The sequence below is a fragment of the Camelus ferus genome, chromosome 11 (assembly GCF_009834535.1).
Source record: "Camelus ferus isolate YT-003-E chromosome 11, BCGSAC_Cfer_1.0, whole genome shotgun sequence".
Lineage (NCBI taxonomy): Eukaryota > Metazoa > Chordata > Mammalia > Artiodactyla > Camelidae > Camelus > Camelus ferus.
In genome coordinates, this window is record NC_045706.1 from 32,348,390 (window position 1) to 32,375,892 (window position 27,503).

Below are 27,503 nucleotides of genomic sequence, written 5' to 3' on the forward strand. Positions count from 1 at the left end.
TTCACTGGATCCCCTCCCAACGACCTCAGAACACGGCTCCACTGCCTCTCCCTCTCACCTGTGTCAGTCTTCACGATCTACTGAAGATCACCATCAACATTCCAGCATGTTATTTCCTTATCTTAAAAAAAAAAAAAGCTTTTGTTGACCCGACCTCCCTGGTCAGCTATTGCTCCACTGCAGAGCTATGGACCTATACTCTCTCTAGTTCCACCCTTCCCATTCTTTTTCACTCCTTCTTAACCTTCATTAATGTGAAATACTTACATAATTATTGTACAACTATCAAAACGAGGAAATTTAAATTTTTTTTTTTTTTGGAAATTTAAAATTTCCATCCTCTCACACCCACCCAGTCTTTTACCCTCTACCACTCCACTGAAAGTGCTCAACAAGGTGATCCATGACCTCAGCGCCGCTGAGCTGGTAGTCCCCTTCTCCGTCCCATCTTACTCAACACAGCTGGCTCAGCTGACCCCTCCTCCTCCATGACTCTCTGTGTCTGCTTTGCTTCCTGGGATCCCACACTTTGTTCTCCTCCCACCTGGCAGGCTCCTCCCTCAGCGCCCAGGCCTCAGGCCTCGGTCCTCTTCTCCATCTGCACTCACTCCCTCGGTGCTCTCACTGATTAGATATGATCAATGCTGATAATCTCCAGACTCTTGTGTCCAGCTCCCTACTGGACATCTCCATGTGCACGTCTCATAACTTACATTCAACTTCCAAAGAACTACCTCCAGGCCACCCACCCTCAGCCTTTCCTAAACAATTTGATGACATGTCTATCCTTCAAGTTTCTCTGGCCAAACGTCTTGATGATATCCTTGACTCCTTTTTCTTTTATGACCCACACACAGTTCATTAGCAAATCTGGCTCTACCTTCAAAATATAAGCAGAATCTGACCACGTTTACCACCTACCACCTTGGTGCAAGTCATCACCACCTCCTGCCTGGCTTACTGTAATAGCCTCCTCTCACAGGTCTATTTTCTCTAGTCTGAGTGATGCTGTTAAACACACAGCAGGTCAAGTCATTGCTCTACTCAATAGCCTGCCTGAAATCGGTTTTCATTTCTCTCAGATTGTAAGAGCCAAAATCCTGAAAAGGGCCCGACAAGGACTGGGTGCCGTGCCTGTAGCCCCCGCCCATCCCCATCACCTCCCTGGACGCTGGCACTCACTGCTGTGCAGCCACTCTGGCCCCTGCCCACCTCTGCACGTGCCAGGCACCTTCTGCCTCCAGCCTTTGCTCACCATTCCCTTCACCCAAAACACTCTTCCCTCAGCATCTGACTGGCTGACTCCTTCACCTCCGTTAAGTCTGTTCAAATGCCACCTTCCTGATGAGGCCTATCCTGAACACAGGCTTACTTACGTTGTAACACCTTCTCACTGATGGTCCAATTCCCCTTATGCAGCCTGACCTTCTCCTTTTATCACCTGCTAATACACACCATGGCTCACTGCCTACCATGTTGCCTGATGCATCCCAGGTGCCCAGAATAGTACCTGGAGGAGAAAGTGCACGGTAAATATTTGTGGAATAAATGACGACACAAGGGTTAGGAACAGCAAAGGGAGCCGTGATTTTAGGACCCACGGCTGTACTACTGCAGTCAAGTCAGAAATCAGCCTACATTTTCAACTAAAGCAAGGGAAAAGATTCTGAGTTTACAAGTAACTTTCTTGACAATTAAAATGAGTTAATTCAATATAAACTAAATCATTTTCTAAAACAAAATGACCATTTTCTGTTAACGGAGTAAAGAAATGTCAGTGGTTGAATATTCTGACAGAATATAACTTTGTTCACTGGATTTTGAATTTTTGATATAATATGGTAGTCTGGTAAAAATCTGTATGTTATAAAACACCAGTAGTTATGAAACATCTTCAAAATATCCAAATGGAAATGATCGTCTGTCTCTTCTACACTGGTTGGTCTGCACTTGTTCATAATGTGTACATTCAACCCTTGTGCTGCACTCTTATACACACCTGTACACTGACCATAACTTCTAATTCTGAATACTTTTGTTTTTTAGTTACGTATTTTTTTTCAATTCATCATTGGGTACGAGTTACAACTCATTCTGAACTAGATATAATTTATTCTCAGAAGCCAATATAGAAGACAATTTCATTTGTTATTCCTTAGTTTTGACTTTTAATGGCCACTATGAATTTTTGCTCAACTGTTGAAACATTCTTTACTATCTAATGCATAGTTTCAAAAGCTAAAAGAACCATACATCTGATACCATTCTTCTTAGCATTATAACTAATAGATGACACCTACATTGTTTAAGGCCAGTCATTATTCTTTTCCGCTTAAAAAGAATCATCATGACGAACAATGTAATCACTTTCATGAATGAATGACTAGTTTCTGCCAAATAATGCTTGAAACATGTAACATCAGTCATACCGATGACCTTATTTTTACTACAACCCTACAACATTCTATTTGCATCCACTTTAAATGTATAAACTTTATATATAATTTCTATTTATGCCTTTATTATTCTAAAAGCAAGTCTTGATTCCAAAAATAAAATTTTATAAAGAATACATTATTAGAAAATTCAATTTATATCCTGATTGTAAGGGCTATTCTTTCAGAATTAATGAACTCAGATCCTGATTGGGTATATAATGACAGGCATACAGTCATGAAAACATAGAAGAGGCTTATCATATATGTATATTTTAAAATTCACGTATTACTTACAGAAATTGTTAAAAATGCAGACTAGCAGAAAGAAAAAAATACAATCAGAAAACGTCATGATGTATTATGAAGACGGACATTCAGGATTCAGAATCCAGCTCTAGCTCTTACCAGCTGTGTTACTTAACCTGCCTGAGTCTTGTCTCTGTGAACAGCACTGGAAGAAGCATCTGAAACACTCTTCCCTCAAACCTTTTCATAGCTTACTCCTTCCTGTTATGGCCTCTGCTCAATGGTAACTTCCAAGCAAGACCTTACTCTGTCTTACTTTTCTTCATAGCATGTGTTACACACAAATCTAAAATTATACTATTCACTTGCTTTTTGTCTGTCTCTCCTATTGGAACATAAATTCTAGGCGGGCGGACTATGTCTGTCTTGTTTATTGCTGTCTCCCCACTGGCCAGGGTGATGACTGGCACAGTGCAGGTGCTGACAAACATTTGATTTAATAATGCCACCTGACTAGAAGGGCGCTTAGGAAGATTAGAGAAGGCAATGCATGCAAAGACCACGAACCCCAAATATGACAAACATTCAACAAATAACAGCCATTATTTTAATGTGACTAGTGCTTATTTCAATTACTGTCTGACTAAAAGTACAAACTGCCTACTTCAGGGGACACTGTTATTATAAATGTCTGGTCCAAAGGGTGCTTCTCAAACTTCGGTGCAGCACAGAATCACCTGAAGAGGTGCCGTTTAGACACAGACTTCTGGCCCTCTCCCCAGAGACTGAGGCTCGGCAGGTGGACGACAAGGCCCGCGGGCGCGCGCCGCTACGGGCTCTCAGGTGCTGCTGGGAGACGGCGCGCTGACGGCGCGCACACGTGGCACACGGCTGTTAAACACTGAGCATCCACGTATCAAGAGTTCCTTGAATCTTAATTAAATACTTGTGTATGTATAATACTTGTTCAGAAAACAGTAAGTGATTTTAATACTTAAATTTTATCATCGTATGATTAAACTATTTCTTCATTTCTACACATTACTACATAAAAGCAGCAAATCCCTTAATTGTCACATCAACTATATTTAATTATCAATTAACCCTTCTTTGCATAAGTTAAGAACTAAGTACAATGTTCTTCCATAGAATTCATTCTTAGTTAAAAGATTACTGCCATAATCTCTGAAAGGGCAGAAAGAAGAAAGCTTTCCTTTCCTGTACTACAGAATTCAATGTCTATAACCTTCTCTTTTTTCTAAGGAAAGAATCATCAGATTCTTAAAGGGGCCTCTAACCACAAAAGAGTTAAGAACCAATGCACTGTGTTCTGCACATTTTAGCTGCTGGAACAAAGGTCCTTTGTTCTTAGTTTAAGTGAAAAGTCTTTCATTTTAAGTCAACAACCTATACAACCACCAGCAAATACACTCTAAGCAACCTCAAAAAATTTCTCAGGACCCTGGTGCCAGAGAGAGAGCATCCCTTAATTTAGAACCGCCAATCTCCACCCTCCCCAATCCTGCGTCTCTCCCTCTCCCTCCCCAAGATCCACAAAGCTCCCACCTATATTCTAGAAGACAGTTTTGCAAAATTCTTAATTCCTAACCAACATTGTCTACATGCTTTTCAAGCTACCGATTACTGCATTTCAATTGCTGAAAGGAAAAACACACTAAAATAATCAACTGATTGGCCATTTATTTATTCATCTAAGCTTTTATTGAGCACTCAAGTACCAGGTACTAAGGATGCACTTAACACAAATCTGCCTGTCGGAGCAGGTGGGTGGCATATCTTGGAGGAGATGAGTTTTAAAGGATGGGTAACTGCTGGCCAGGCATACAGGAGTTCATTCCAAGCAGAGCAAGCAGCTGAACCAAGTGTGTACTTGTTATTTGTGTGAGAGAGAGGGGGAGAGAGGGGGAGATAGGGGGAGAGAGAGGTGGTGGCGGAGGAGACAGGCAGAAACCAGTCACAGCTAAGTAGCTTTCACTTATCCTGAGGGCAGTAGGGTACCTTTAGGCAACTCTGGGTTGGCTGGAGAGTAAGCCCCTGTAAATGATGACCACTGACACAGGGTAGGAGCGAGCTGCCGAGACTCAAAGAATGAATGAGGGCCTGAGCAAGAACGGCCATGGGGATGGGAGTGAAGGGACAGATTCAAGATATCACAAAGACCAGACAGAACCCCGTCCCAGTCTGTTAGTGAGGGGAGAGAGGGTCGCAGGCAGGCAGTGAAGCGCTGGCATCCCCGTCACTCACTCTTATACATGTTGAGCCCCAGGTGGCTTCAGGACATCTAAGTGGATGCCCAGTGGGATTCTGAGGCTCAGAAGGCCTATGCTAGAAGTAAAGATTTAGGAGACATCCGCATAGGCAGCTGAAGTCTCAGAGTAGACGAGTTCACACAGAAAAGAAAAAGCAAGCTCCAAACACACCTGCAGAAACTTCTTCTTGGCTTATGAGTTTTGCCAGACAGAATTTAAGGTCCAAACTTGTCTTCTTTACCACTCTATTCCAATGGCTAGCAAAGTGCCTGACATTTAATTATTTACTTTAAAGAATTCAATAATTATTTGTGCGAACAAGTTTATTTCCTTAGGTTTGTTAGGTTGGCAGAATTACCTCACAGACTGTAACCATGGTTAATGTGGACTTAGTTCATCTAGCATTAAGTGATCATTTAAAGGGAAAACTCATTCGTGCTAAGAACACCAAGGGCTGCTGCAGTCCGAAGTCCTGCTTGTCATTTTGGCCCTTGTTTCTACATCCACAGGGAAGCCAGGCAGCGTTAGCGCCAGAATTTCTCAATGGAAGAATGGGGGAGCACAAACCTATCTGATTTGAGGAGAAAGAGCCAGCTGAAATGCATCTGCAGCGCACTCGGAAAGAAGAGTGAAGTCACTTGGTTCATCACATGGAAGCAGGGAGAGCCACTCATGGTCCCTACCTGTCACCCCGACACAGCTCTGCTGCAGCCGCGCCCTGCCGCTATCATCCCTGCCTGAGGAGGCCTCGGGCTCACAGCTTTGGAAAGTTCAGAAAACACCGTTTCTAGTTCCTTCTCTGGCATTCCATTCTGCTGCAATATCCTGACACACATCTGCTACCATATCACTTCACTGCACTTATCAGCATCCAAACTTATTTTATACACTCCTTAACTTGATTCCTCCTTCTTCACTTGACCAGAGAGTCCAGAAGGGACTGGACCAGAAGCCTGACTCTGCTCACCAATAATAAAGCTTTACTTATTTCAAACTTGAATGGTATTTTATTACAAGCTTTCATAATAAGAACTATTGTTTACTCATTCTTTACTTATAGTATCATAAAATTGCAGCCTGTGTATAAAGTTATTTTAATAAGATATTCTTTTTACATGCCAAAGTCAAGATGGAAATTATGGGGTACCTCAATGTCACCCGACACTTCTCATCTTCCTCCTGTCCCATTCGGCCACTTCACTTCTCTACTGAACACGGATCCCAAATCACACACCTGCCCCATCTGATACCTAAGAAACCAGTAACGTCCATGACCCAACCAATGACTGAGGAACACTGCCCGCAGTACTATTTTATCAATACAAATAGGGGAGTATTTTGCAAGTAGGGTAGTTTTTGCCTATGAGCCCCAATATAAATACAAACAAATAAAAAATACACAGAAATCTAAGGACCAGAAAGCACACAGAAATTAGCAGTGCAGACTCCTCAGACACTAGGTTGAGCACCTGACTCCATTTACTCTACTGTTTTGTGGATGAGAAAGGCTGCACCCATGTGATCTGTGACCACACTTCTGCCATGCTCACTCTCTCTCAGCAGAGGGGCTTGATGACTACCAATGGATTTTCCAGGCCAGAATGTCTTCAGCAGTTAAACTCCACTTACTCCTCTAGACCTTAAATTGCTATTGCGAACACAAACATAACCATGGCTTATAAACGGACTGTTTCTACTTCTAGAATCTTTTGTTTTCCCTTTAAAAAGGGGACAATTAAATTGGGGTTTCATTATGTCCCAAAGAAAATTTTCTTTCAGAAGAACCGATAGAAAACCTATATTATATAGGTAGAAACTGGAGAATTTGTGCTTTCTCCTCATCTTCCAGGGTTGGCAGTTTTTGTTGGAAAATCCAAATGTGAAAACCATGCACTAATGTCACAAGAAGCTAAACAAAACAGACTGTGGACCATGTCCAGGTAGCATGCGTGGTGGAATGGGAAACAGGAAAGTATAAGATAAAGTCCCCACTCTATAGCAGCCACACACATGCTAATGGTTCTTCCTCCAAAGCACACCCACGATCCAGTCACCCTTCCCCGCCTCCATCTCACACCTCGTTGCCCAGGTGGAAGGCTGTACAACCTTTCAGCTCACCTGCAGTCACAGCCTTCTAACTGATGTGCTGCTCTTCCTGAATCTGCCAAGGGCATGCCCCTCTCAAGGCCATGTACTTGCCTCTTCCTCTGCCTAGAAGGCTCTTCCCATGTAACCACAGAGCTCAATACCCTCAGGTTTTTGTTTAAGCATCACTGTATCAAAGAGGCTGACCCTGATACTCTGTATAAAACAACCCCAACCCTCCTGTCTACAATCCTTCTCTGTTCCTCTTCATAGCATTTATCACCATCTAACAGGGCATATACTTATTACTGGTCTCCCCCTACTAGGAAGTAACTTCTTGAGAGCAGGGATTTTTGACTACCTGGTTCATGGCTGTATCCTCTGTGCCTAGAATCATGCCTGGCACACAGAAGGTATTCAATAAACATCTGTTTAATGATATTTAATTGATAATTGTTCAAGTTGAATAATCAGGCAGGGCAACAGTAAATCAATATTTCAAGACAGTTCAGTTCATAGTTAACTGCTGAGTAGCATGGGCCAGTAATACTCCCCACAGTATACAGCAACATCACTTGGAGAGGTTTTCCAAATACATACGCCCAGACCTCACCACAACCACCAAACCTCCCCAGGTAGAGTTCTGTGAAAGTGTATGTTTAAACAGCTTCCTAGGTGATTCTTTTTTTTTTTTAACTGTGGTAAAATATATATAACATAAAATTTGCTATTTTAACAATTAACAGGTGGTTCTATTTTGCAACCCTGTTTACAACTATTGGTATAATATTATGTTAGTTAAGCAGAGGGAGAAGAGCTGAAAGAGGGATTTTAAAAAGCCCCAGGTCATCTCAGAGAGCGGACTGTGGCGCTGAACACAGGTGCACTGTCCACTGGCTGTGAGACTGGGCAAGTCACTTAGCTCTTAGGCTCCCACTCCCGCAAATGAAGACTACCTCTTTACTCTCTCTCTCCACAGCCACTCCAAGCTGCTTCAAGGTCGCTGTGAAGCTAAAATGAAATCAAGTATATAAAGTATCTACTTTGGTGCACATAACTGGCATTAAACTACAACTTACTGGAATTACTTTCATTGACACAGGAAAATAAATTCCTATTGGCAAAAGCACAAAAAGTATGTGAAATTCTGGCCTAAGTGGCTATAAAAATGTCTCTTCCTCTACTGATAGGGTAGGCATGAAAGAAACCTGTCAGGTGTTCCACAGACAGGATCATACTAGAACAGTGACTCTCGACCTTGAGTGTGCTTCAGAATCACCTGGAGGGCTTGTTAATCACGAGTGGCTGGGCTCACTTCCAGAGTGTCTGATTCAATGATTCTGGGGGTGAGGCCTGATCATTTGCATTTCTAACAAGTTCCCAGGTGATGCTCAAGCAGTTGGCTATTAGTCAAAGGGTACACAGCTTCAGGTATACAAGACAAATAAGTTCAAGACAAGTAAGATTTATCGTACAGGGTAGTACCTACAGTTAACAACACTGTGTTGTATATGTAAAACTTGCTAAGACCGAGATTCTATGTTGAGTGTTATCACAATAATAATAATAAATAAGAGGGAAGGACAAAACTTTTGAAGGTGGTGGTTAGGTTTATGGCATTGATGTGGTGATGGTTTCAAGGATGTATACTTATCTCCAAACTTACCAAATTGCATACATTAAGTATGTACAACTTTTATATGTTGACCATACCTCAATAAAGTGGTAAGAAAAACCACAATGACTTAGAGCATGCATAGCCTAAAAATTTAACTGAGCATATTAGTTCCTTCAGTAAAATTTTTAAAAATCAGAAACTTAAAATAGTTCACTTAAAAAAACCTATAACCAATAACTGCAAATGATTCTTAGAACATTTTAAAAATCAGATAAAAGTCAACTATTATGATTTAAGTAAAAAAAGAAAAAAATCACATCACTGGTATCCCAGTGACAAGTAAATTCAATTCTGAAAAGAAATTTAAAGTTAACTCTTAGAATACTCATTGCTTTAAAAGTTAAAATCGAAATAAATTACAAAGTGTGGCAGCTTTCTAAGAAAAAGTCTGACCCAACAACTTCTGATGGGTAGATGACAAAAAAGAATACTTACAGGTATGGAGGCATTCCGTCACTGTAGTTGGCTTGATCAGATACCCTTTGCAGATGTAGCAGGTGATGTAAGGATTGAAATCTTTCACCAAGTGCTTCCTTTGGGTAGCCATTCGTGGTTAGCTAGGACTGGTTCTAGTAGTTCAGACAAAGAAGGCTATTAAGTGGATGAAAGTCTGATTCCAGAAGCTGGTGTGGAGTTCCCAACTGGATGTCCTGGGGCATGAGAACTAACATCCAGACTTGGCAGGAGATCACCGGTCATCACTCCTTTCGGTGGTTCTGCTTTCCCATATCTTCTTCCACAAGAATTTTTAAAAGATGAGAAAAAGGTGTCAAACTCCTCATACAGTAATATCATCATTATATTAGCAGCAAGTGTTACATGGTCCAAATTGGGTGAACAGGTGAATAGAACATTTCCCTCACTGTAACATTAATTTATAAACCTGCTATGATTAATTCAGAATAATGACAAATGCATCCAATCCTAGAGCCTCAACTACCACCTCTACACAAATGACACCCAAAGCTATTAACTCCAGTTTTGATATCTTTACCTCTTCAGTAATGCATTTTAACTATCTGCTTGACTGCTCTATTAGGGGTTCTTGCCAACACAAGCTAAAAGATTCAAAATTGAAGTCATTATCCTCCCTATCAAAACTCTCCCTATTTCCATTTTGTACTCCACCTCTAGTCGGTAACTAAATCAAACTCATGTCCTTTTCCATTCCATCCACAGCTATCCTACTCGGTATTACTTCTCCCCCTGCAGCCCCACTTATATTCTACCATCTTTATTTTTTTCTATCATGTTTGGGTCCTCTTCTCAAAGAATGTCAGTGTGTTCGCTTTACTCTGTAACAGAAAAACGTTTAAATTTCTCAGCTTGTCATATAAGACCCTCCACAGGCTGACCTTAACATACCCTTCAACACTCAGACAAACTGAAAGGATCATTCTTTCAATCCAGTCTGCAGGTTCTATGCCCTTCCTCTCCTGTCTAGAGCCCTATCCTTCAAAACCCTTTTCCGAGGCTCCACTCAGCGTAATCTCTCCCTGGATTTTTACCCTTTACTTCTTGAATCCTGTTACATTTTCCTTCTATTTTGATTTATAGTTATATTCGTTCTTTACCTCCTCTATTACAAAGTCTTTAATAGAAACCAGTCACATTTAGTAAATGTATAACCTGGGCAATGTTACTTATCTTTCTCTAAGTCTCAGGTTTTTTCAAACTGTAAAATGAAAATAATGTCAGCCCCCTACAGTGGTGACGATTCAATGAGACGTATACATAAAGCCAGCACATTGTAAAAGCTCAATGTCATTAACTTTTTTCCCCAGAAAAGTTTAGCATGACTTGTCCATATAGTTCTTTCAAAAAAGTTTTAAAGGATTTTTTATTTTACAACAAATATGTCCTCTTAGAAAATACAACATGAAAAAAGGTGTTGATTTCCTAAAGTATTTCTATAAACAAAAACTTTTCTCCTATCTCCGCTGTTACCTCATAAGTAGGTATAAAGCAACCAGAGAGGTAAAATCAACATTCCATCTTCTGTAGACAATTCGCCACTGACAGTGTGCACGGAATAGGTTCTACCATTAATCATCCCATCCGCTCAGGAAATCGCGTCGAGGATATAACAGAAAGCGGGCATAGTTATCAGACAGGGGGTCTGGTTTCTGGTTGTCAGCCCTGAATGACCTTCAGCAAGGCACTTAATATCCGTGCCTGGGTCCTCGCTTCCTCCTCTCTATATTGGGATTAACGGCCCTGCCTTTCCCACAGGTTTGCCACGAAGCTCCAAAGTCAGAGAAAGTCCTCTGAAAGAGGAGCTGCACGGTCCCAACCTGGGGTGGCATTAAGATCGTAAGCCATTGAGCCCTGTCACCAAGACGGTTGAGGGAAGCAAGTAGTTGCAGTGACTGCGCGGGGGCGGGAGGGAACTTTTCCGCGTCCTCGGGCAGGACCCAGTAGCACGGCCCGGGGCGGTCCGAGCACAAGCCGCCCCGCCCGCCTGGCAGGTGCGCGGGCCCGGGCCCGGCGGACGCGCCGCTCGGGCCGGGCCGGGGCTGCGCGGAGGAGGACGCGCAGCCTCTCCGCGGGACCGGCGCCGGCCGCCCTCTCCGCCCTCGAGCGCCCTGCGCGACTCCGAAGCCCCAGACCTCGGCCTCCCCACCCCCGCCCCCGCCCCCGAGGGGCTCTCCCAGCTCCAGGCGGGGCCGGCCGCGGCAGGTGCCCGGAGGTGCCGCTCCAGCTCCCGACGCAAACTTGGGCGGGGAGCGCGGGGGTGGCCAGGGTCCCGGCCCCTCGGCCCCTCTCCAGCAGGCCCAGTACCTACCCCGCGGCCGCCGCGGCCGCCGCTCCTCGCCCGCCAGGGCGCCGGCCTCAGAAGGAAGGAAAGTGAAAGAGAAACAGCGCCCGCCGCGGCCTGGCCGGTCCCCGCGCCCCGTCCGCCCTCCCCCTGCAGGCGGGAGCGCGCCGGCTCCGCGGGGCCACTCGGCTCGGGCCCGATAGGGCGCGGCGGGCCTCGGGGCCCAGGGCCGGTGCCGCCTCCAAGGGCAACTCCACCCCCTTCCAACCGCCGGCGCCGCCGGCAGGCCCCGCCCCCGCCACGCCCCCCGCCACCACGCCCGCAGGCCACGCCCGCCGGCCCGTGCGCCCCGCAGGTGCCGCGGCCGCCCCGCCGGCCCTGGCTCCTGGGCGACTCAGAGCTTTAGCCAAATTTGATCTCGGTTCTTCTTCTCCTCACCACCAACCCCTCCCGGTTGTTTTCATCATAACAATGTCTGGTATATTCTTCCTGGCGGGTTTACAAGCAATGGTCAGTGTTGAGAATGAGTCACCCTGCGAAATTGCCTACTCAACTGCGTCTTCCCCAAATCTGTCCCATCTGGGCCGCGGTGGGGACGAAGATGTCCCTTGATCTGCACCTTTTTTAAGAATCACTAAGGAACTTGTTACTGTGGGGTGGGTCTGGAGATCAGGGTTACTGACAACTGTAAGCAAGCGGGAGTGCGGTGGGGGTGTTAGTAAAAAGGTAAAGAATCCTTACTGTTTGCAAGGTTCAAAGCAAACAGACAAAAAATCCCAGCTATCTTTCTTTTGGACTTTGAGGTCTACAAGGGACCGTTCACTGCAAAAAAAAAATTTACCCAAAAGCATGCATTAAAAGATTCCTCAAAGTCATTCAATCCTATTCTACTGCATTCCACAAACTTACACATTTCTACTACAACCACTATTTTGCTAAACATAAATTACACCTTATTTTTTGCTGCTTAGAAGACTGCAATCCAGTAATCCTAGGATAGCAGGCCAGTCAGTGTGGTCTCCACCAGCAAAACAAAAGTTCAAAGGAACACCCCAAAGCGTATCTGCCAAGGGCAACTTTCAACCTGGCCTGTTAGAGAGAGGGAAAGGTGCTGCAGTTACATCATCTCCACTTCTGGAGAAGTGAGAGCCCTGAAGGCTAGGAGTTGACAGTAATGGAGAGGGGGTGGGGGGAAATTAATGCAGAGTATTTGCTTTATCTCCAATTGACACGAGTGACCTTACTACCACAGTGGAAATGGCGCTGGTGGCGAACCAACGAACCCAATGACCACTGATCTAGCAGCATACAAGTGTTCAAAGATCCATTTCAACTTTAAAATGCACCAAGATGTAGACAAGACAGCTTTAAAAATATCCAATTTATAATTAAACTTATGTAGAGTGGACATAACATTTTTAAATGACCATCTTTAACATCACAGCAGGGGCAATACATTTTCTGAAAGTTTTCAATGACGACATTTTCATAGTCCTTATAAGAGCCATTTTGCAAAAGTATACACCCCAATTTCCAAGCTGGGATCACCTTCAGTAAGTCCCAGTAGTCACAAGGAGCACAGAAAACAAGTTGGGGTAAAATGACTTTCTAGCTGAAAGATTACTCTCCAGGTCTTCATCCTGGAAACTAAACACATCAAAATGTGGAAAGTCACCCTATTTCTACTGTTTTTAAAATATGTAGTGGAAGATGTTACTGTATATACTACAACATATGACTTCGTATTTTCCTAATTTGTATCTGAAGCTATTTTAAATATATTTTTAAAGAATAACACCTAATGAAGTCCAGGGGGCTTAAATGTGATTGGTGATTAACAGTAAGTGGGCTTAATTGGCATTCCCTGAAATGAGGAAATGAGCTGGAGGATGGGTACTGGGAGGATTTATATTAGCAATGGAGGGAAGGGTGACAGGCATGCTATCAAGCAGAACCTGAAGACACACGTGGAGACGGACTGCCACCATGAAGCGCAAGTGGCGACTAGCAAGTGGGGAGAGAATGACAGCCTTTGCAAGAAAAATCTGTGTTTTGTGTCCCTAGAAGCAGCATGGTTTGTAGTAAAATGTTTAGGAATTTCTCCTTTCCCCTCTTTAATAAACACCCCCCACTTTCCCACTCCAAGAAAAAAAAAATGCACACACAAAAGAAAAACAAAACAAATTTAAAAATCTGTCTGGTTAAAAAAATAATAACAAAAGAAATGGTGGGATGGAATGTTGCATAGGTGGAGATTCCCTGACTCACATGAAGGCTCTAAGCATTAAGCACAGGGCTTTTCAGCTGCTGTGCTGCATCTCCTCCCTTGGCACTGCTTTCCAGTAACTCACCCTTTTAGTCCTTTGGTTCTGACACTGGGACTGGAACAAACCATAGAAGCTTCAATGTGAGGGGGTGGCTCTGACAACAAATCTCAAACACCAGTGGGACCTGTAGGAAACAAACTCCTGGAAGCACCTGGATATCCAGGACCAGGAAAGAGAAAAGGCAGACGAAAGAATCACAGCTGAAAGTCCCCTATCACGAATCTACTGGAGCCTTCTCGTTTCACAGGTGTAGAAACCAAGATCCTGAGACGTGGCAGATTCATTATCATAGAGCTGATTTTGGTAAAGCCAAGAGCAAAACAAAAGTGCCAGTTCCATGTTATTCACATGTCTCAAGAGAACTTCTCAAATCCAAGAATTTAAGGGCAGTTAGGTAAGAAAGAGATTAACTTAAAAAAAAAATAAAGGGACATGAGGAGGGAAGAATGAATGAAGAGAGGGAGGGAAATAACTAGAGCACTTAGGAGGGAACTGGCCACTGCTGATTTCCTATCAAAGAGACATAATCCCAAAGTGATAACTTGTGTCCTTTGATCACTGATTCAGACTCTTCCAGGGAACCACAAATGGCTCAAGACAGCCCCTGGAACTACTTGGAGCTATCTGCATACCTAACAAACCTTTTCATTACTTTATACTTTATGTCTAGATTTTTATTTCAGTTAAGGCTAGGTAATGGATGGATAATTCTATACTGAGAAGTTCACATTCCTTCCTAACAAATGTATCATCAGTGAATAGATGTTTAATAGCATTTAATAACATTTTCAAAATAGAGTTACATCTTTACATTTCCCTGAAATATTAAATAAGATGACTTTACCATTATTGTAAATTATTTTATATACCTAAGTATGCTATTTAGTCTTTTAACATACATTATCTCTAACATAAAACTACCCTCTGCAATCTAAAAGTCTTCCTATGGAGACTTTAGAAAACATTAAAATTTAAAGTCTGGGCCTAAATGTCTTTATTTTATGGCCATGGATATTACAGCTCAAAATCTATGATTGCCTAAAATCAATGATGGAGGAATGGGAGGGAACAGAGAACCGAAGGACTTCCATTCATCCTTGACCACGTATCTTTTTCTCTTAACACACCCCTCCCTTGTAATCAATAATTCTCAAGGACTCTCTCTGCTAACTGTCTTTTGAGTCCTTCCACTTAGCCCACCCTGGTTCAGATAACCACGATCTCCACCCGCCATTATTTCGACGAACTCTTAAGCAGTCTCCCTACAGCTCTCCTCTGCCAAACCATTCTCCACAGCACAGCCACAGGACTCTTTCTAACTGAAAATTTGATCATGCTGCTCCCTGGCTTAAAAGACCCTTGTTCTTAAGATAAAGCCAAATGCTTAACAAGCTCATCCCAGATTCCTGTCACTTCTACAGTCTCTCCATTGAACTCCATGCTGCAGCCTCTAGCTAGAGAGATGGGTGTTCTTTCAACTGAGCATCCTTGTGCAATCGCCTCCCCCTCCCTTGCTAAATCCGCACAACTTACTTATCCTTTAGGTGTCAGGTGATCTCCAAGGCCACCTTCTCAGGCAACTCAAATGGCTGAGGAGCCTCCCTGACATACACACACCATATATAAAAACAACTCATCCATATTCCCAAGTCCCACACCACACTGTCTTGAATTACCTGGCTTACCCCATACTGTGTAAGCCCCGTGGATCCACCGCTGGACTATGCATTCCTACCAGAGTGGATGCCAAACAGTAATCATTCAAATAAAAACTGAAAGACCAAATAACTGCACACACTGTAAGACATATTCTGTGTATTTTTTCTTGGGTTTCTTCCTGGAGGGATCCTTACAAGGGCTATGTTAAGGCATAATCCTGCCCTCCAGGACTACTAATTAAAGTCACACCAGGGAGCAGAGACTTATCCATGAGAAATAATTATGGAGCAATACACCACATTTATTAATAAAGTGTTAAATGGAGGAGACTCAAATGACAAATACTCCAGTTGAAAGAAGGAGTACTATGGGTGGTCAATAAATCAGCCCTACATGCTTAAGACTCTGCCAGTTACAAAGACGGCAAGGCAAAATATCAAAAGCTATGGATGTGGGATGTGAAAAATAAACGAGAAAGCCAGAAAAAAAAAAGAAATTCAGTCAAAACACGAAAAGTACAAGTGAGCAGCATTTGGACTAGACAGATTAGTCTGCCAAAGATGGTGCAACTGGCTAAATAAATAAAGTGCTTTAGATACATTATGCTAAACAGACAAACCAACAAAATTTTCTTTTCTCCGTTGAGAGGCAAAAAAAAGTAGCTGTATTTTCTTTACTGTGATGTCAACAGTTGGCTGGAGCAAGTTCCAGTTACACTGGAAGAGCAGAGAAAGTAACCACAATAGGCACAGCCTTTAAGGAAAAACTGGATTCGCTCCCATCATCAAGGCTACCATATTAAAACATCAGTACAGAACCACAACTGTTATTTTGGGAGGTCAGGTTAAAGCCCTGAGGATCATAAATGGACAAATGACTTAAATGCAGAAACTGAGACTATGCCATCAAATCTGAATTTAGGTGATTCTAAGTTAGGAGTGATTGTTGAAAAGTTAGAAAAAAAAGTGTTCTACCAAAAAAAGATATGAAATTCAATTGGGGCAAATGCAATACAGAAATTTAATGACATCAAAATTCAAATACCAGAGAAAAGTAGACACGTGAATTCAGAAAGTCCTAATTTTATAGGCAGCTGTGGTTTAGAAGAAAGGACACCGTATCCAGAGTCGAGAGAATCTGGTTTTTAGTCAGAGCAAGTCACTGAACTTCCCTTGGCTTCATTTTCTTCCAATGAAAAACGAGACTAATATTATCTTACTCACTGGTCTACAGGGAAGATTTTCTCTATATACTTGTGCATTGTTATAATGAGCATATATAAGTTCAAATGAGATACATCAGAAGTGTTTTTTAAATTGTAAACCATAAAGGACTTCAAGAACATGAGATGTAGGCAGAAATTTTGTGGACCACCAGCAGCTGAATAGTACCTAAATAATTCTGTCCCACCAGCAGAAGTTCTGTTATTAAGATATACCCAAAGAATGTTTGTAGAATGAATGAGACACTCCTGGCAGGAGAGAACCGGGACACAGCAAATAGTAAGGCACACAACGGTCAGAAAGTACTCCTTCCTCTGAACTCCATATTCATCACACTCAAGTTTTAAAAACTATGATGAGGAAACCTAACTATTTCACTGAGCAATTCAAAGTTGTACAAAGAAAACTGGTTCCACAAAAATGTTTAATAATTTGGCTTAGTTCAACATTGTAGAATTAGTATGTTAAATCTTTATTCATTCACCTCAAATAAAGGGGTAGCAAAAATGTTTTCCATTAAAATGCAAATTCCCTAGGTGGGGTCGAAAGTAAGCCCTTATGGGCCATCTCTTGAGATACCAGTTCTCAGCTCACCAGGATTACTAGGATTCTTAGTCCACAGGCAGGGAGAACAGCCAGCGAAGGACCTGAGGCTCTGGTTAGGAGTTAACACTTCAGCACGGTATTAACTGTAACACTTTGCTGGCTGAGGGGCTGGGGAGCCAGTGGGAGGAAGGAAGGGAGGAAGGAAACTGTATCTGAAAGAGGAGGCTGCCAAACCACCAAAGAGGATCTTCCCTCTCGTATTTCACAATTCCCTCTTGGACCAAAAACAAAAACAAAAAACCTTCTGAAAACAAAAGGCAAACTAGTATCTTCATACTGTCTTAAACTATTAAAATAGACTTTATGACTGAGATACTGATTCTTATTTGTCCAGGTTTGCAGAAAAGCTAAGAGAAAGCTGGCCTGAATTAAAGGCAGGGTAGGGGGCGACTATCACATAAGATAGACATTCTTAATTCTTGACCTTCATGTTGATAAACCCTACAGTAGTCTCAGAAGCTGTGAGAACTTGTTCTTGATAGTTCAAGGGGAGAGAAACAGTATTTGCCTTCAATGGTTTCTTCATTTCTGTCTGTTGAAAGGGGTTTTCCCAGATGACTGGAAAAACTCCTGCTGGTTATCAAACCTTCCTTGGATACCTTTCTGATAAGAAACTGAAAAAAGCACCAGCATCAAAGCACCTTAGATTAAATGATGAGTGAGAATGCAAGATGGCTGCACAGAACATAGTTAACACAGCATAAATCCCACGAGGGCAAGGATTTTATCATTAGAGCTGTACCCCTTGAATCAAGTCTAAAACATAATAGGCTCTCATCAAACATTTGTGGAAGGAAGGAAGGAAGGAAGGAATGTACTAACTAATAAACGAATTCTGACTTTGCAGCTGACTGCCCATGTTCATATGTGGGCATAATCTCTTACTGGCTCTGTGTTCTAGGGCAAAGAACTGTTTTCTGTCTCAGTTTTCTCACTGCCTAAATGGATATAATAAAAGTACCTATCTGAAAGGTGTTTTTATGAGGATTATATGAGATAATACAAGTAATGCACTTAGTACATAGTAAGCAAACAAATGCTTGCTGAATTAATTTTAATAACTTCTTAAGTTCTGTTGTTGGACAAAACAACAATGAAACATAGGACCTAATTTAAGGCCTGGTGACAAGTACTTGGAACAAATGCCTACATACAATTTATTTGCTTTTAGGAAGTAACAGTTAGTTACCTAACTTTCCTGCCAGGTACCCTTCCTCCTCCTACAAGAATTTTTTAAAAAAAGATTACTCTCTAGATGGTAAATGTGCAAAATATGAAAATCATAGCTTAAATTACTCATCAAGATGAAATCAAGAAATAGGATGTACACAGCAGTGTAAGGAGTTTTATGAACCTTTAAAACTCCAATTGAGTGACCTATGTATATACAGTCTAGGGAGGTAGGACTGAAATGTGACATATTTAGTAAATTAAAACAATCAATTATCAAACAACCACATCTGGAATAACTTTGTGTAGAGAGAAAAATAATGATTAGCAAGGAGCACAAAAAGGGAGGTGCAAAGGCCAAGAGGTGGGCAGTGGGGAGGCAACACAGGCCAGGGAGACACTGAGTCCAGCAAACTATGAAATCCATGTGATCCTACCCAGGAGTGGTCCACAGGCCCTGAATTAACAACCTTCATCTCTGGCTCTGATTCCAAGGCCCACAAACTTACTTCCTGAGTATTAATTTGTGTTCCCTTGTACCAAAATACTGGAACCAAATACCTGATTCACAAAATTAATATTTTTAAGATCGTCTCTTTTTAAATTTTAATTGACTAATATCATGACACTGTATTATATTCTTCAAAGGAAAATACTAAAAGGTACCGTCATAGAGCTGAGGACATTAAGGAAAGGTGATCAGCTTACCCTGGGCCAAGACAAGTGGTGAATCAGTCAGGGACAAGGCTAGGGTTTTCCTGTTTCTGTAAAGCATATTTCCTTCAATAAAAAAGTTAGGATAAAAACTTACAGTTACTAGGGGGAAAGAAGGGGTGGTGGAGGGATAGATTGGGAGTTTGGGATTTGCAGATGGTAACTACTATATATAAAACAGATAAGCAACAAGGTCCTATTGTATAGCACAGGGAACTATCGTTAATACCTTGTAACAGCCTACGATGAGAAAGAACATGAAAAGGAATATATATATATATATATACACACACACACACACACACACAACTTAATTACTACATTGTACACCAGAAACTAACACAACATTGTAAACTGACTATACTTCGATTTTAAAAAAGATATGGATAAGCTAGTCACAAAGGACAAATATTGTATTATTCCACTTACATAAGGTACCTAGAGTAGTCAAATTCATGGAGACAGAAAGTAGAATGGTGGTTGACGGGGACTGGGGCTGGGGAAGAGAGGGCAGTGGGAGCAGCGGATTATTGTTTAATGAGTATAGAGTTTCAGTTTGGGAAGATGAAGAATTTCTGGAGATGGATGGTGACGATCTTACAATATGAATGTACTTAATGCCACTGAACTGTGAACCGCTGAACACTTAAAAATGGTTAAATGGTAAAATTTGCATTACATTTATTTTATCACAATAAGTAAAGTTTGGGGGGAAAATCTTCCTTTAAAAAAAAAAAAGGAAGAGGAAACAGCAAGACCCTTGATACATCATCTCCAATGGGCCTTGAAGATCTTCAATTATATGGTTGTACAATTTGGAAGCATTACCCAGAGCAAATTGTATCTGTAATGAGTTAGGTGGCAACATTTGAGGTTTTGTGGTCCATAGGATTTCTGTTGCAACCATTCGACTATGCCCATATATGGCAAAAGCTGCCAAGAATAATATGTAAACAAATGGATGTTGTTGTGTTCCAATAAAACTTTATTTAAGAAGGAGGCAGCGAGCCAGATTTGGCCATTGGGTGGTAGTCTGCTGGCTCCTGACCTAGAGAATCTCTCTGTAAACATGCGTAAATGATAACAATTTTAACTTCCCTGTATCCCAGAGTTGAGAATCTCTATAACTGCAATAAGCTTTTGATGACAGTCTCAAACCTGAACACTTTTAGTGCAATGTCTTAATCTAATATTTCCATTTTCCAGGCAATGAGTAGAATACAGAGGTGGTGGTACTGTCATCATCATAATCAAACAGCTAGGTGAGTTAGAAGATATCTTTTATTCTTCTTTGTAAATGTTTGAATAATCTGATGTTTCTCCCAAGTCACGATGGAGAAATTTTACCAACAAAGAGAAAAGGAATATCAAATAAAAACATTCTCTCCTGTTTGTCAAAGAGCAGGCTTAGTCTCTGACCTTTGATGTCAAAACACCAAATCATCCCAGTGGCATTTAAAGCATTTCTCCTTTCTACCTGGAATTCTAGAGTCCTGATCTAAGAGAAAACACAGGTCTTCAAGGGGAAGGCTACCTGCTTACATACTTACAGACAGTGCTGCAAGCTGGCCCAGCCCTGGGACACCACGCTGGGGTGCGTGTACCTGTCCACTCCAGCCTCACTGAGGCCAGCTTTGGCAGCCTGGATCCTGGTCTGAGAGGAAGCCCTAAATGACAGGGTGGTGAGAGTTCACCATCCCATCTCCTTCCTCCTTTGAAGGACAACAGCTGCAACAAGACAGGGCACATTTGAAATAAGGATACTGTGGCTATGGAACTAGATCTGGCCCCACAGAGTAAGGAGAAGGTGGGATGCTTCTATTTCCATGACGCTAAACGAAGGAATTTACACAGCCCAAGTACTGGTGACATACCCTTCCTCTGAGCTTTCTGGATGACTGTTACCTGTAAATCAAGAAGAATCTGTGAACAGGGGAAAAGAGTTTCCAAGTGCTTTCCACACAAGTCAGCAAGACTGAGAACCATTCACTACCTATATTGTTGAAATATAAAAGAGGAGGCTTTGATATTAGATCATGTGAATATTGGCATTTTAATGTACTAAATTAAAAAAAAAAAGCAGAAAAGTCCAAGGAAAAGCAGTAATTACATACATCCACTTTGGCTTTTAAAAGGCAAATTTTGTCAAAAACTGTTCTTTAAACTGTGGTTACCAAAAAGGAAAGGGCGGGAAGGGATAAATTAGGGGTTGGGGATTAACAGACACATTACTACATATAAAACAGATGAACAACAAGGACCTACCATATATATAGCACAGGGATTATATTCAGTTTCTTATAATGAGCTGTAATGGGAAAGAATCTGAAAAAATATATATATGTATATATATGTATAACTGAATCACTTTGCTGTACACCTGAAACTAACATTGTAAATCAACTACACTTCAATAAAATTTTTTTTTTAAAAAAGAATTGTTCTTGACTTGAACAACTTACAATGGTGTTTCACTTCCTAAATTTTAAAAGGATGATACTTATCACAAATACTGACAAGGAAGTTAATTGGAACTTGATGATTATAAATCAGTAGATTTCCATCTCCTTTACAGTATTTCCTGAATAATTTGTTCCTTAAGCCTCTTTACCAATGAAGTCTGAAGTTTTAAGTGGAGTACTTATTTCTACTAGAAAAGGAAAGAATTTCTGTAATTAGAAAGCGAACTTATTAGCATAGGCATGAGTGCTTGTATAAAGTCTCTACATCATACAAGTTAAGGTAATTCACTTCAGAAGTATCCAATGATAAACTAGTCACTGATAAAACTGAATAAATAGAATTTAGCTTGTAAGAGTTGACATTTATTATACCCATATTCAGCAACAATGTGCACATTTCCCACTTTTGTACTTTATTCATTAACTTCATTATTTTAATATGCCACATTAAGTGTTAAATATCATAGAGATTTATTCCAAATGCCTGTTGTAGGCTGAATTGTGTCCCCCAAAAGATAATACATATATATATATATGTATTTGAGATATATATATCTCAAGCCTGGAATCTGTGAATGTGACCTTATTTGGCTACAAAGTCTTTGATGGTATAATCAAGTTACAAGAAGGTCATACTAGCTAGCTGGGCCCTTAATTTAATAGGACTAGGGTATAAGAACAGGGGACAGATAAATAGGGAGAACGCTATGTGAAGACGCAGAGGCTCAGAGAGAAGACGGCCACCTGCCGACAGGGGTGGTGATGGGAGCTGCAGAACTGCCCATTGTAGGGGAGGGGAAATTCTCTCCAGGGATGTTTCCACCAGAAGGCACCACCACTCAACTACCACTGGGTTAAGGAAGTTAAGAGGCTGGTCAAATTTGGGATCATGAGAGAGAATTTGCCCAGAGAATACAGAAGGACTTAAAAACAAACAAATGAATAAAAACCTAGCACTGAGATCCCAGCTGAACTGGATACCACATTTCTAGTCATACTGATTTGCACAGCCACGCTGGGGAAGGAGCAGGGCAAATGATGAATGGTCTGATCAAAAGGCAAAAGGACTGCAGACACTGTGTGGTGCAGGAATGGAGCTGAGAGGAGGTTAAGGGTGATTATACTGGGGCCTGAGGAAGATGAGAAAGGAATGGAGTTGACTGAACCGAATAGAAAGGGCAGAGTAGTGAATCCCTATTTATATCAATGTAATTTTCCTAAGTGTACAAGCCAGAATATGGTTATTTTATTTACTTTTAATGGAGGTATTGAGGATTGAACTCAGGACTTCATGTTTGCTAAGCATGCACTCTCCCACTGAGGTATACCCACCCCCTAGAATATGGTTATTTTAAAATCAATTTATACTGCACTCAATTCTAGATATTCTTGTCATTCAGTTCAAAAGAATCTGATATAGACTGATACTTACCATATCTGGCATAGAACTAATCTGTGCTACATATATCCAAATAGTTACAGAAATTACTTGATACATGTACACATAAACATACATATATACTTACATGTACTCACATATATGCATGGTATATTTTAAAGGCTGCACAGACTAAGAACTAGAGAGACGTTTTTCTTCAAACATTAGAGTCACGCTAAGTTTTAACTGATTATCTCTTATATGTTTTATAGGACACAAATACCATCAAGCCTAATTAACAGCTGATGGTGTCAGCCAGTGCACAGCATTACATTTGGGCTGCTATGCCACAACTGCTAGCCTCTGTAAACCCTGACCCTTGAAACCACTTAAATTGTATATAAGAACACTCTATATCACATATGGTGACATCTATAATATATAGAATCAAAATATAGACCAAGTAGCACTTAGGAAGTAAAACTGACTGTGATAAACAGAAGTGTGAGCGTTTTGTAGTGTTATCCCTTGAGGACACTGTTTCTTCAAGGAGTGTTACACTCATGCCCTTAAATGTTTCATACAGTTTCTACCATGAAGAGAGAACTGAAGTGCAGCTTATTCCTATCTTTTCAAAGACAGGAGACATCAGGTTCAGTAAAAATTCAAACCTCCTGCTACACAGATGAATTTAACTTACTTTCAGCTAAAAAGCTTAGAGTTAAAAGAAAGAAGAGCTTCAAAGAAAAGTATGAGACCGAATTCCTACTTTCCTCTGGAGAGCTGCCTTCCACTTTCTTATCCACTCAGAGTGTAAATACAACAAACAGAATTAGCACACGTGAGTTACTCAAGTCAGACATTGCAACTCTCGTAGGGATATTCATAGTTATTTTCCACTTCAATTTATTTAGATTCAATTCTCCATCTCATCCCTGTCAGCACAATATAAAATACTAGCCATGAAACAAAACAAACACCAAACAAACAAACTTCCAGTTACTCCTGGCCCAATAACTCACCTCCTCTAACTGACCAGCATTAAGAGTTCTCTGTGGCTATTAGGGGACACTGCCAATTACTCTGACGAAATCATTTCTGAGTGACGGTCAAGCATGATCATTCCTAAAAATGTGTGAACTGGAGATGTGACGGAAACAGAGTGGCCTCAGTCAACACGTCATCCTCTGCACGTGCCTTCTCACGCAGAGAGGCTGGAATTCAGGGGACACCTTTAAATCCTATCTCAGATGCCATCCAGGCAAAACGCAGCTCTACCAGTCCTCCTCAAGCTTCATTAAACCTGCCCATCAGGTCAGAGTCAGCCTTCTGAAGCCACTGCTTCTCTCCCGTGGCCAACCGTGGATCATGTGATGAGCTCTACCAAGTACCCAGCACGGTGCTAAGTACTTTATGTGATTATGATTTCTCATTCCTTACAGCAACCCAGTGAGATGAAAAAAAATCACTGTCCTTGTTCACCAAGTGAAACCACGGCACAGAGAGTTTGCATGACAACCAGGATCACACAGCTCATGATGGATGGAGGCAGGCATGGAACCCAGCAGGGTGGCTCCAGGACCACCGGTGCTGCCCCGCCACCTTCCAGATGACTTTCCTCTGTGGCAACCAGCGTAGCGCCTCGGGGGCCTGGCACCAGACAAGCTCCCTCACCCTTTCTCCACTCTCTCCCACACAGCACCTCTGCTCTGCAGCTTGGGCAGGCTACTCGTCGTCCGGCAAACACAAAGTGAAAACTTTTGCTTATTTATACTGCTCCCCACCAAATGGAATGCCCTCTTTCCTCCTCCTCCTCACCATCCAGGAAGGCCAACTGCAGTTCTCCCTCTTCTCAAACTGTTTCTTCTTTCAGCCTTTCCACCTCATCTGAGTCTCTCTTTCCTGAGAACTGCTGGAGACCCACGCACCTGATACTTAACTAATGTAGCATGAATACTGATGTTCCGTGTTTATGCAGGGCAGCTGGCAAACACCCTGAAGGCAGGGACAGGCAGGAACCAGTGCAGGTCTGTGAACCTAGCAGATGCTCAATACATGCTGGCTGAACTTACAACAATCTCACAGCAATACATAAAGTAGAATGAATGCAGCACGCTGTCATGAAGGGACACCTGAGAAATTATCTCAAGACTTTCCGGGTAAAAGTAGTGGCGCACATAACTTCAAGAGTATTTCTCAACCTCACAACCAATTTCCCCAGCTAATTATGCCAACTAAGCAGGCATGATTCTGTGTCTGGATATTGCCAGTCTATGCATATGTGTGTATGTAAACAGCCAGGGGCTGACATTCGAGCAGTGTGCAACCACAGCCTTGGAAACAGAATGAGGCATCCTGGTTTGTTGGAATCAAAATGATGTTTTGCAAAGGCTGATAAGATGGGAAATGAAACTAAAATGCACACAGTTGCCTTTTTTTTTTTTTATTTGCTCGGATCATTTATTTAACAAACACTTCTAGTACAGACGCATTAAACACTGTTTGGGGCACTGTGAGGGATGCTGCCATTGCCCTACAGAGGTTTTGGGGAAGCAGCTCTCCTGTCTGAGAGTTTTTCCATGTCAGACTGTGCTGTTTATTCTTTTACATTTGAATGAGGTGGAACTTGCTCTCTGACCATCACCAGAATTCAAACACAGTTTTGAGAGGTTACAAAGATACAGAAAGATCTGGGTCAGAATCTGAAACAATCCTGATTTTCAGTTTTTTGGTTTTTGGTTGTTTTTGTTTTTAAGAAAAGCTCACAGAGAGAGAAGGGGAGGGACGAAACAGCAGAAAGCAGGTGTGGTCTAATTGGTAGCAGGTGTCTAGCACTAGGCACTGAAACAGCCCTTCTGCTTTCCACAGGGCCTGGGCACCCAGCCATGGCCAAGCCCCTGAATACCCTAGTGGTGGCTGCACAGACCGCAGGTTCTGCTGGCCCCGTGCTTCTATGGCAACCATGGACCCTCCGTGGGACAATCATGTCTTACCAGGCTAAGCCAATTACACAGTTTGATATTAGAAATCCTCAGGTGGCATCTTCTAACAAAGACAACTTAAAAGGTACCCACTTGTTGATGCATCTCACTGGGAGACTGCCAGGTTAGCTCTTAGATGTAATGTTTTCAGAGTGTGGCTATATTAAACACCCTTCTGTAATACACGCGTCACTCAGAATAAAACCCCTGCTAACTCCACACAGTCCATGAGCACGTAAGTATGCGCCATGGCCAGGAGGGGATCACACGAGCGAGAGCCCTCTCTCGCAGAGAAAGGGGCTCTAGCAGCAGGCAGATTCCTTGCAATGAAGGGAAGAGGGCGAAGCAACCTCAGCAGGGAAGTGGGGTCCAGCCTCCCAGAAAGAAGGGGGAGCTAAGGGAGAGCCCTGGGATGTACAAAGTTGTAAATCATTCATAAGTCAGAAAGAGCCCAGGCTTTACTGAAATCTAATGCTATCATCACTTATCTCCTTAAATGTGAGAAACAGCAAAAGGTACAAATGGTAGAAATTGAAACAGACACACACACACACTCATTTTCAAAATCTTCCAGATTCTGTTAAATGAGTTGGTGTGTGCACACTGGCTCCACATTCACTCACTTCCCAAGGCTGATCAGTAACTGCTAAATGAGGAGGTCTATAATTTGCTATCAGCAGGTATCTTATTTCAGGCTGCTATAACAAAATACCATTAACTGGGTGGCTTATAAACAACAGAAACTTATTTCTCAGTGTTCTTGAGGCTGGAAGTCTGAGATTAGGGTGGCACCATGGCTGGGTTCTGGTGAGAGTTCTCTTCTCGTTTGCAGATGGTTTACTGTTCTATCCTCACAAGAGAAAGCAAGCTCTCTTGTGCTTCTTATAAAGGCACAAATCCACTCATCAGGGATCCATGTTCATCTGATCTTAATTCCCACCAGAGGCCTGCTTTTAATACCCTCATATTGGGGGATAGGATTTCAACAGGTGAATGTGGACACAAACATTCAGTCTATAACATGAGGCATATCCTCTGGATTGTGACACATCCTCTATGACTGCCATAGGGAGATTCCCACACTTGTAAAGTTCTCTTCCTCTATAAGGAAGATGCCATCAATTCTTAGCAGAATGACGTAAGGGGAAATATAAAAGTCAGATGACAGGTGAGTTAATGAAATGACGTCAGGAAAAAAAAAGATTACTGAGAAAAATGTAAATAGATTAAACAAGATTACTAAGCAATACAAAACATACATTTGGAACTTTTCTGCATGTAATGCTCTCAAACCACGGATGGCCAGAGTGCCAACAATAATCTATCTAGAAACAGCTTTTAATGGCAAAAAGGAAATTATTTGATTAAAAGCCGCTGAAATCTACCAGTTCCACAGAGCAGAAAAAGAAAAAAAAAATTGAACATCTATTTTTTTATAAGGAGAGGTCAAACTACCGATGTCCCCTTTGTATCAATAAAGTTCCATCCAACTAGTGCAGAACACCAGT

The 27,503-nt window shown here is 41.9% G+C and overlaps 1 protein-coding gene and 1 long non-coding RNA gene across 8 annotated transcripts in view; one reads left to right on the forward strand and one right to left on the reverse strand.

Annotated features, from left to right (window-relative positions):
- Positions 1–27,503, reverse strand: part of PCGF5 (polycomb group ring finger 5) — a 116,903-nt gene that overhangs the window by 58,843 nt on the left and 30,557 nt on the right. For 2 of the 7 annotated variants that reach the window (XM_032491334.1, XM_032491335.1), the window contains exon 2: positions 9,153–9,447. In XM_032491334.1, the coding sequence (XP_032347225.1) occupies positions 9,153–9,264 (112 nt within the window). In that variant the 5' untranslated portion in view covers positions 9,265–9,447. Of the gene's footprint in view, positions 1–9,152; positions 9,451–11,502; positions 11,711–27,503 lie in introns of those variants that run through there. The other 5 variants (XM_032491337.1, XM_032491338.1, XM_032491333.1 and 2 more) reach the window with 5 other exon arrangements.
- Positions 7,173–16,626, forward strand: LOC116667128. Its single transcript, XR_004323887.1, has 3 exons — positions 7,173–7,183; positions 16,124–16,125; positions 16,551–16,626. It is a non-coding gene; the product is annotated as an uncharacterized LOC116667128 (long non-coding RNA).